At 45.7% G+C, this 9,877-nt stretch overlaps 1 protein-coding gene across 1 annotated transcript; it reads left to right on the top strand.

Moving 5' to 3' along the window:
* The first annotated feature begins 6,113 nt into the window (after nucleotides 1-6,113).
* Nucleotides 6,114-9,537, top strand: LOC143419096 (uncharacterized). The gene is made up of 4 exons (XM_076885385.1): nucleotides 6,114-6,857; nucleotides 7,104-7,700; nucleotides 8,203-8,517; nucleotides 9,514-9,537. The coding sequence occupies exons 1-4, from the start codon at nucleotides 6,453-6,455 to the stop codon at nucleotides 9,535-9,537; spliced, it is 1,341 nt and encodes a 446-aa protein (XP_076741500.1). The 5' UTR covers nucleotides 6,114-6,452.
* The last annotated feature ends 340 nt before the right edge of the window (nucleotides 9,538-9,877 follow it).

Raw genomic sequence — 9,877 nt, 5'->3', positions numbered from 1 at the left:
TTAGCATAGTTCAAATGACCCAAACACAACAGCTAAACAGACATTTCTGCACAAACATCTCTATTTGCAACACATAAACTACAGTCTGCTATAGTCAGAAGAAGAAGAAAGCATAAGCTGTTTTGAACTTTTCTAAGGTAGTTTAATTTACACCTACATGAACTGACTGCACTGCAAGAGGCCTCTGAAGAACCCTGAGCTGAGTGGACCATGACAAAAAATCAGCTTGCTGAAAGAGAACCTATGTGCAGCAAGCTGGACGAGAACAAGGTGACAACGGACAAGCTTAACAAAGCAGGGGATGAGGAGAAAAAAAAATAAACTACAGGAGGATGCAAAGAAGGTATCTAAAAATATAAAGAAGAAATTGGTGGAAGTCCCACAAGCACTAGAAGAGGTGAAAGGGAGAAAGAGGAAGCACAAAAGGAAACTACAAATGTGAAATTGTTCTAAGTCCAGAAAAACTAGTAAGAGGACAAGATCAAAGTTATGGAAATAAAGACAAAAAAGTACTTAAACAGCTGAAAAATGCAAGAAAATAATGCAAATGAGATTCTGAAAAAGGAAGTAAACGAGGCAAAGACGGAGCTAAATGAAATGAAGAAGGCAAAAGAGCAGGAGAAGAAATCCAAGAACAGGAATTTCATTCAGAGCTGGTTCCAAAAGAGACTGATGGTTCAGCTCAGCCTAAGCAATAGTTTCCTCCCCACTTGCTCCACTTTTTATCCATCTTCTCCACTCTACCTTTAGTCCACTTCTTCTTTCTCCCTCATACTCATCCTCCCCATCCACCTTTCCTTCATCGCCCCCCTACCTTTTACTTCATCTACTCCAACCTCATTCCACTTCTCTTTGTTTTTCTCCACCTCTATTTCTTCAGCTAACTTAATAAGTCAGTCAATAATTCTGCATGTGCGACGATGCTATGATGCTTCCCATTGTGGTTGCTCTATAAAAACTGTTTGAGTCCAATACCAGAAAAAAACCCGACTTTAATGCCATTGATCAGTTCAGTTAAATAGGAATTTATCTATGTCATATATCTAAACAAGTTTTACTCTGACTGCACTGTAATCCCTAAACCTGACCATTATCTGATTTTGGTTGTGATATTCTTAAGGTAGCTGCATTAAAATTCACAAGTACTTGAATTCAAGCACATTTTTTCCCTCTTTCCAAATAACAGTCACAGTCCCGTGCACAGACGGTTCAGATTTGAGTCGTATGAGTGCCAAGTCAGTGAAAGTTTTTCAGCCCTAAAGCCACTGAGCTGCTCTGTTTGCTCCAAAACCAATTTGTCCTAAAACTGTGGAGCTTCTGCTTTTAGTTGATGCCGATCCACAGGAAGCATTTCATACTCACCATGGATGTTTAATAAAAATGCCTCGCTATAAAGCAAGAGACACATTCACAACCAAAAAAAAGTGGGATTTAGAATAGGGATTTAAAAAAAAGCAGGTTCATAAAACCGTATGATGAGCTGGCTAAAAACGTGATGGACAAGGTGCTTTCCTTAAATTTATTCCGGTTTGCCAGTAAAAGGTAACTTTTCCTAAGCTTGTTCAGTCACAAATGAAAGTAAAGGAGTGTGATCATCCATGTAGGGAGCCTTCCTCGCAGGAGCTGATGGAATCTTATCTTCAGTAGCTTCCTGACTGTTGCTGCTCGGATAACAGGACTCCTGGCAGTGCCCTTAGATAACTGCTGCCACAGAGCATGTGCTCTGCCAAATAACATAAAGCAGAATCAAAGCAGCTCACAACATTCGCACCACCGGCTGCATGTCTATACACATTAGTGACGGCTGAGGGAAGTAGATATAAAAGAGATAGCGGCATGCAGACGAAGACGGAGGAAGGAGGCAAAGTGTGAAAACAATAAGGGCTCTATTTTCAGAGGGTAACTGGGTCAGTAAAGTGGTGTTCTTATCAGTTATTTTCCTCTGCCTGTGCGTGAGACACTACAATGACTAGTAAAATATCGAATAATAATAATATTGCTATAATGATTGTAGCGTATGTATGTATGTTCCCTAACTCCCCCGTAAATACGTTAATCTGGATGAAACAGGGTTATCAACATCTGTGTAGCTTTTGGGTACACATTATGTATTTTATGAGTAGTAGCTGTAGTAGCTCTCAAAACTAACGTATGTTCCTGTGCATTTTTAATTGTCCTTTTCATATATATTTTATGTGTAGTAGCTGAGTTCAAATGGCAACATTACGTGTACGTTACTTTTAAAAGTGGCACAGGACCTTTCGTGTATGTAATGCTGTCTTGTAGGAAAATTTCCCCTCGTAGTAAATAGACAAAGTGAGTAAAATGTTACTGTGTCATTGAGCTTCTTTCTCAGACGGATCATGTGTAATATGAACATCCAATGCTGTAACACTGTAGATATTACAGCAAATAACAAATAGTCTAATTAATTATTTCGTTATTTATTTCACAGATTTTTTTTAAAGGGTAGGTAATCATGAGAGCTCCCATCTGAATTAGTGACGAAGCCAATAGCAGGACGCTATCATCTTATTCAAAGTTAGTATTTTCACTGCAAATCTTGTTCTTTGTGTTTATACACATGTCGTTTCCTGGCTGAGTTGCAGCTGAGTTACAGGAAGACAAAAAGCTGTCCAGTGTAAAAGTTTTGAATCAGGTACTGATGTTATGAATTAGATTCAGATGTGAAGTTATCTCTATACACACATAAAGATCAGTTGCCTTGGAAGGAAAAAAGATATTCAATACATTTAGCAACTAACTTGAATCAGTCTAAATCAGCAGCATGACCACCTGTTCTGTTTGTCTGACCTTGTTCATTGTTTTGGCCGATCGTCTCTGCACAGGCAGAACTCCAAAGCTGCATCGTCATTTTATTACTAACAGAGCTGACAGTGATTGGCAGGCTTGTCCAATTACAGCTGCAACTGGCTGACACCAGTGCAGGTCAACAAGTTTTCATTTTTGGACAACAGTTGTCAAATAGTCCAAATGATTCATGACCATGATCAACAAGCTTACCATTGAAAGCTGTTACTGTCCAGGTCAACACGAGTCTGTAAATAATGCATCGGGGGGACTGATATAATTTGTGTTATGAACCAATTTGTTTTTTTGCATATCAAAATAAAACCACAGAGATTTCCTCCCTGTGGTCAACACTAAGATATTGGGAGAGGAAGTGTGCGTGAACTGATTTGTAAGTCTTTGGGATACTGGCCTGAAAGAACTCTGACATTCAACCCAAGCATGGCAGAAGAGTGACAGTGATAAGTAGAGTTGCTTCTAACAATCAACAGCGACCACCCTGTGACTGGTTTGCAGCTGAGACAGGTGTGTCTCATGCAGGTGCCTTTTTAATAGCAAATGTACAAAGAAATGTATCTGAAGCTATAGTACTGTGCAAAACTTCTTGACTAGCCCCTCATTTCTTTAGTTGAATCTATGGAAAACGTCATAAAATAATATTTTCTTATCTATTAGCTGAAGCATGGTGGGGATGTTAAAAACACAGAGGAAACTGGACAAGTGGAGGAGACTTAAAACACTATCAGTAAATCAAGTTATATCCTGAAATTCATGCCCTTGAAAATTAAAGAAAATTTCTAGCAAAGTCCTGACACAGGACCATCTACTGTTCACTTAAGTCTCATCAGAAATGGTCACAGTGGATCGGCAGCTGTCAAGAAGACAGAAAACGGCTGAAGTATCCCAAATTACACGGGAACTGAACTGAAAATCAATGCCAACGGGTCTGATGGAGTGATGAATCCAAATGTTGCATTTTTGGTTTCAATTTTTGGTTCCGCATGAACAGAGGAGGTCAGGAGAGGTACAACAGTGAGTGTCTACAGCATTCTGTAAAACAAGGTGGAGGCTCTGTTATAGTTTTAGACCTCATTTCTGTCTGTGGTCTTGGAGAGCTTGCTGATGCTAAATCATTTTGATCTAGGGGAAGTCTTTGATTGGTAACAGCTCCAATGATCCCAAACACACTGGCTGTGCAGAAGAAAGAAAAGCATAACTGGATAGACAAACACATAGTTGAACACTATCAGTCATGGATTGGTCTCTTCAGAGCCTGGACCTCAACATTATTGAAGCAGTGATGGATCATCTTGACGGAGAACAGAAGAAAAGGCAGAAACATCAGAAGAAGAGCTTTGAATGTCCTTTAAGAAGCCTGGAGAACTATTCCTGAAGACTACTTAAAGAAATTAGAAGAAATGGTTCATTAAGGTGCTCATACTAGTGATTTTCCAGCCTATTAGAATTATACAAACTCAGTTTTGAGTGTGTGTTCGTCTTATGTTAGTCACTCTCATCGTGGCTTTTTCTCACCTCCTAACAGAAGTGAAATGATTTTGATATTCTAATATTAATGTTTCAGTTCTTTTGATTTTGATTGAATTTTGACAAGAATAAATTAACAGTAAATTGTTGTGATGACCTTCAAAACCTCTCGTCCCATGTTAGTGACTGATATGAGCAAAAATCATTTTTGCATTTATTTCCTATTAGCTGCAGCCTCGTCACCCAAACAATTAGTCAGACACTGTGAAGACCACCGGTGCATCCTGTCTGTGTGTATGAGTCTGGGAACATCTGAGTGTGTTCCTGCTCATGCACATGCGCTTATGGGATATTCCTTAATGAGAACGGTGTTTTTGTCCTTAACAGGTCAGCAAAGCCATGAATAGAATACAGAAGTGCGTCAGCTTCAAGCTTAATGGAGTAGAAATAAACAAACCACTCTGATGCGTTCAGGTTAGCAGCATTTGGAGGCTCTTCAGTGCTGAGTAATAAGTGCAAAAAGGCTGGAAGAGATAGAAAGACAACATTAATTAATATCTCACTAAAATGGCACCAGTGTGGATTTCTAGCTGCACAGTTTCACTCTGAGTCATTGGTGAATATGTCCTCTATGCCAAAACATTCTGCAAAAGCCATTCATTAGTAAATTGGAAATCTATTTGCGACAAGTAATTAGTCGTGTTTCTTCACACTAAATCTCAATCATTCGAAATCTGTTGTGATCCAAATTCTGAAAGATGGCAATATTAATCTTGTAATAGCTTGCACCAGAAGTAAGCAGCAAATCACCAAAATACCCCAAACAAGTTCAACAAGGCGAGCAATGCAGTCATTTCAAATGACAATGATACAGTGAAACAATGACAATGATAAGCAGCATCAGATGGACAAAGAAGCACTCAGAGGTGTTGAACGCTTGTGTTAGAGCCCAGTCTTCATTTCTAAATGAATCTGTAGCCTGAAAAAAGAAGCTTTATAGTCCTGTTTTTGTTAAAAGCCCTGCAGCCTTATTTTGCACCAGACAGAAGAACAAACTCTGACTGGGGTCTGAGTAAAACCTATGAGTAGCAGAGAAAATGAGTAGTGAGTACAAAATGAGTATTGATACTGCTATTAAAGCCTAAAGGACAAACAAGATTTAATTCGGAGACGTTCGTCAGCTGCAGAGAACTGAGCCCCTTTGGCCCTGATCAGTGAAACAGGTGTTACTTTGTCTTAGCCATGTTATAAATGGCTAACAAAGTCTGTCAGCCTTCAAAGATTATCCCGTGTTGTCATGCTAGAATTCGGATCTCACAAAACAAAATCAGCTGCCTGTGTCTGTTGTTTATTTAGAATTATTCAGGAGAATTAGTCGTATTAGTTCACCAGCTAGAACTTAAGTATTCGAGGGATTTAGGGGCTACTGTCAGCGAGGAATAATATCAGAGCACTTGCAACAGTTGCAAGTATCAAAAAACATCTGGTACAATTCACTTACATCAACAAATGAAAAAAGATCGCATCAATTATTCACAAATTACAGACATTTGTATTCACAGGCTGAAAAGTAATGTACTGAGAAACTCTTGGGTTGATATTGCAGAATGTTTTGGGTCATTATGTCATGGTCCTGGGTCGTTGACCCAGCGTTTTGTGTTTTGTGATTATTTCCCTCTGTTCTAGTTATTCTGTGTCCTCCCCCCTTGTGTCCGGTTTGGGTTCTAGATTTCCTGTTTTGTTCTGAAAGTCTGTGTCTGTTGTCATTGTGTTCAGCTTGTGTCCTCCAGTCATGTGTATTCAGATCAGCTGTTCTTCCCTCCTGTGTGCGATTACCCGATTACCTTGTGTGTGTGTGTGTGTGTGTATAGTGGGTGTCGGTCTGTGTTCGTTGTCGGCTCGTCTGTGTTTCTTGGTATCCTGGTCCTTGGTCTGCGTCTCTCTGCTCCGCTCTCCGTTTTGTAAGATTTCAGGTTTGCTCTTTAGTTTCTCCCAGTTTAGGTTTGTCATTACTCATGCTTCATTGCCTGTTTTTGCCACTGCCACCGTGTAAATAAACTTCACTCGTATCATCAGTTTGCTGCATTTTGGGTCCTCCTTTTCCTCCACTCCACACGGCTCACTCCGCCAGCCGTGACAGTACGAGCCGACCAAACATGGACCCAGCGGCACCCGCACCTCCCGAGGAGCTTCGGGAGGAACTAACTGACTCTGTTTCCAGGTTGGTTAACCTATGGCTCGAGCATGAGGGGGAAGAGTGTCTCCGCGCTGTAGAAGCCAGGCTACAGCAGCTCATCTCTGCTCACTCCTGGCTGCTGGACTCTCTTCACCCGCTCGCACAGGACTTCATACTCAACGAACTGCACCTTCACCCACCAGCCGCTACCGCTTCCCAACTCAGCCCGGCGGCGAAGATTTTGCCCGGCCCGCCGGAGGTTTTGCCCGGCCCGCCGGAGGTTTTGCCCGGCCCGCCGGAGGTTTTGCCCGGGAGGAAGCGACGATCGCGCCGTCGGCGCATCACCCCACAGCCGAAGACTAGGACTTTGGAACTGCCAGCTGTGGTGAGTGAAAAGGACCCTTTTTCTGTTTTGGACTGTGTGTCTGTTTATTCCGGGGCTGTGTTTTTTGAGTCGGCTGCCCTGCCGGTAGCTCAGTTAGCTGCCCAGCAGCCACTAGCTCAGTTAGCCACTCAACCGTCACCCCCATTACAGTCACAGCCAGACCTATTAGACACTTGGTTACAATCCATAGCTCAGTCAATAGCTCAGTTGACAAGAGACTCATCCGCCTTATTATCACCTATTCAGCCATCGTTGTCACCAACTCCTCCTGCACAACAAGTTAAGTCCATCCAACCCAGAAAGAACTATTTTTCACCTGTTCATGTCAAGCAGAGAGACACACCACATAATATTGTAATCAGTCCTCAAAAGCTGGCCAGCCCAGAGACTGTGACACACTCCAGGGCCTCCCCAGAGGCTGGGTCCCAGCCCCCGGCCGACTCTGGACCCCTGGAGATTAAGAAGCCAGTTGAGGACTGTATCCGGCTGTCGCTGCCTGAGCTGAGTCGATGCTCTGTGCAGCTGCAGTCTGCTTTGTGTTTGCCAGAGGCCCGTGCGCCTGCTGGCTCTGTTCTGTGCCTGCCAGAGGCCCGTGCGCCTGCTGGCTCTGTTCTGTGCCTGCCAGAGGCCCGTGCGCCTGCTGGCTCTGAACTGTGCCTGCCAGAGGCCCGTGCGCCTGCTGGCTCTGAACTGTGTGTTCCAGGGGCCCCGGTGCCCACTGGTCCAGAGACTGTTTTCGCTGGGGGGCCCGAGGAGCCCGTCCAGCCTCCTGCTTCGCCTGCTGGGGGGCCCGAGGAGCCCGCCCAGCTTCCTGTCTCGCCAGCTGGATGGCCCGAGGAGCCCGTCCAGCCTCAAGACTCGTCAGCTGGGGGGCCCGAGGAGCCCGTCCAGCCTCAAGACTCGTCAGCTGGAGGTTCAGGAGAACCTAGCCAGCCTCCTGCCTCGTCAGCTGGGGGGCCCGAGGAGCCCGTCCAGCCTCCTGCCTCGTCAGCTGGGGGGCCCGAGGAGCCCGTCCAGCTGCCAACTGCAGCCTCATCATCCTCGCCAGCTGCAGCTTCATCCACGCCACGGGCAGCAGCAGCTTCTTCCACGCCTGCAGCGCTACAGTCTCCGGCTTCCACGCCGTCGCCTGCTGCAGCCTCATCATCCTCGCCAGCTGCAGCCTCCGAGCCTTCATCCTCGCCCGGTGCAGCATCATCATCTGCCTCGCCTGGTCCGGCCTCTGCTTCAGCCTCGCCTGGTCCGGCCTCTGCCTCAGCCTCGTCTGGTCCGGCCTCTGCTTCAGCCTCGTCTGGTCCGGCCTCCGCTTCAGCTTCAGCCGCGCCTGGTCCGGCCTCCGCTTCAGCTTCAGCCGCGCCTGGACCAGCCGCTGCTTCGGTCTCGTCTGGTGCTGCGACGGCCACGCCACCTTCGGGTCCCGAACTGCCGCCTCGACATCGGCGGTCATCTACCAGGCCGCTGGTGGAGCGTCATCGTCAATATGGACGACCTCCTAGACGCCGCCGCTGCCTTCCGCGCGGTCGGCCTCCAGACTTGTGTCATCGTCGCCATTGCTGTCCGCACGGTCGGCCGCCTGAACGGTTTCCCCGTCGCCGCCGCTGCAGTGTGCACGGTCGGCCCCCTGAACTGCCTCCACTCCGCCACCGCTGCCTTCCGCTCGGTCGGCTTATGGATCTACGTCGCCGACGTGGCCGGCCTCCTGAACTGTGTTTTGTTCTCGTGCTCCAGCATGTGTGTTTTTGTTTTGGACAATTCTCTCGGTTCGCTGGAGCTTGTGTTGGTCCCTCCGTCCTGGGCCCCCGCCGCCCGCCCTGGGTTGGTCGTCTGTTTTTGTTTTGGGCTGTCTGGAGCCAGCCCTTGGAGGGGGGGTACTGTCATGGTCCTGGGTCGTTGACCCAGCGTTTTGTGTTTTGTGATTATTTCCCTCTGTTCTAGTTATTCTGTGTCCTCCCCCCTTGTGTCCGGTTCGGGTTCTAGATTTCCTGTTTTGTTCTGAAAGTCTGTGTCTGTTGTCATTGTGTTCAGCTTGTGTCCTCCAGTCATGTGTATTCAGATCAGCTGTTCTTCCCTCCTGTGTGCGATTACCCGATTACCGTGTGTGTGTGTGTGTGTGTGTGTGTGTGTGTGTGTGTGTGTGTGTGTGTGTGTGTGTGTGTATATAGTGGGTGTCGGTCTGTGTTCGTTGTCGGCTCGTCTGTGTTTCTTGGTATCCTGGTCCTTGGTCTGCGTCTCTCCGCTCCGCTCTCCGTTTTGTAAGATTTCAGGTTTGCTCTTTAGTTTCTCCCAGTTTAGGTTTGTCATTACTCATGCTTCATTGCCTGTTTTTGCCACTGCCACCGTGTAAATAAACTTCACTCGTATCATCAGTTTGCTGCATTTTGGGTCCTCCTTTTCCTCCACTCCACACGGCTCACTCCGCCAGCCGTGACACATTATCCATGTACGCTGTGAAGATTTGCAGTATTTGAGTAGAGTACAGCCCTGTGGACTTCAGAATTCATCCTGCTTTTTCTATCAGCAGTCACAATATAGCTTTTTGATTATTCTTTTTGATACACCCTGTATTAAAGGCACTTTTATTGTCTTCTGTGGTCTTTTGGTGTTGACCAGATTGTTGATTTGGTCAATCCTAAAGTTTTTGCTGTCTCTCTGGCAGGTTTATTTTGGTTCTTCAGCCTAATGATGGACTCCTTCACTTGCATCAACATCTGTTTGATTTCCATCTGCTTAATTTGTCATAAAATGACGAGGGAACAAGTCTCACCTGGTCATTAAATGTACGTCAGTCACACATCTAATTAATAATAATAATAATGGATACTTTATTGATCCCCATGGGGAAATTACTTGTTTTTCTCTGCATTTGACCCATTCACTCAGTGAAGCAGTGGGCAGCCCACTAAGCAGGCGCCCGGGGAGCAGTGTGTAGGGACGGTACCTTGCTCAGGGGTACCTCAGGGTAGCCGTTAAGTGGATTCGAACCACCGACCTTCCGATCATGGGGCGACCACTTTACCTAC

This window comes from Maylandia zebra, linkage group LG6 (assembly GCF_041146795.1).
Source record: "Maylandia zebra isolate NMK-2024a linkage group LG6, Mzebra_GT3a, whole genome shotgun sequence".
NCBI classification, from domain to species: domain Eukaryota; kingdom Metazoa; phylum Chordata; class Actinopteri; order Cichliformes; family Cichlidae; genus Maylandia; species Maylandia zebra.
The sequence above is the reverse complement of the archived record's forward strand: the minus strand, read 5'-3'. Positions and strand labels throughout refer to the sequence as shown.

What these genes read in the sequence shown, in the direction of transcription:
- LOC143419096 (XM_076885385.1), top strand. Translation starts at nt 6,453, where the DNA reads ATGGACCCAGCGGCACCCGCACCTCCCGAGGAGCTTCGGGAGGAACTA. An exon ending in CTTTGGAACTGCCAGCTGTG is followed by an intron (nt 6,858 to 7,103) that starts GTGAGTGAAAAG and finishes TCACCTATTCAG; the next exon opens with CCATCGTTGTCACCAACTCC. An exon ending in CTGGATGGCCCGAGGAGCCC is followed by an intron (nt 7,701 to 8,202) that starts GTCCAGCCTCAA and finishes CCTCCGCTTCAG; the next exon opens with CTTCAGCCGCGCCTGGACCA.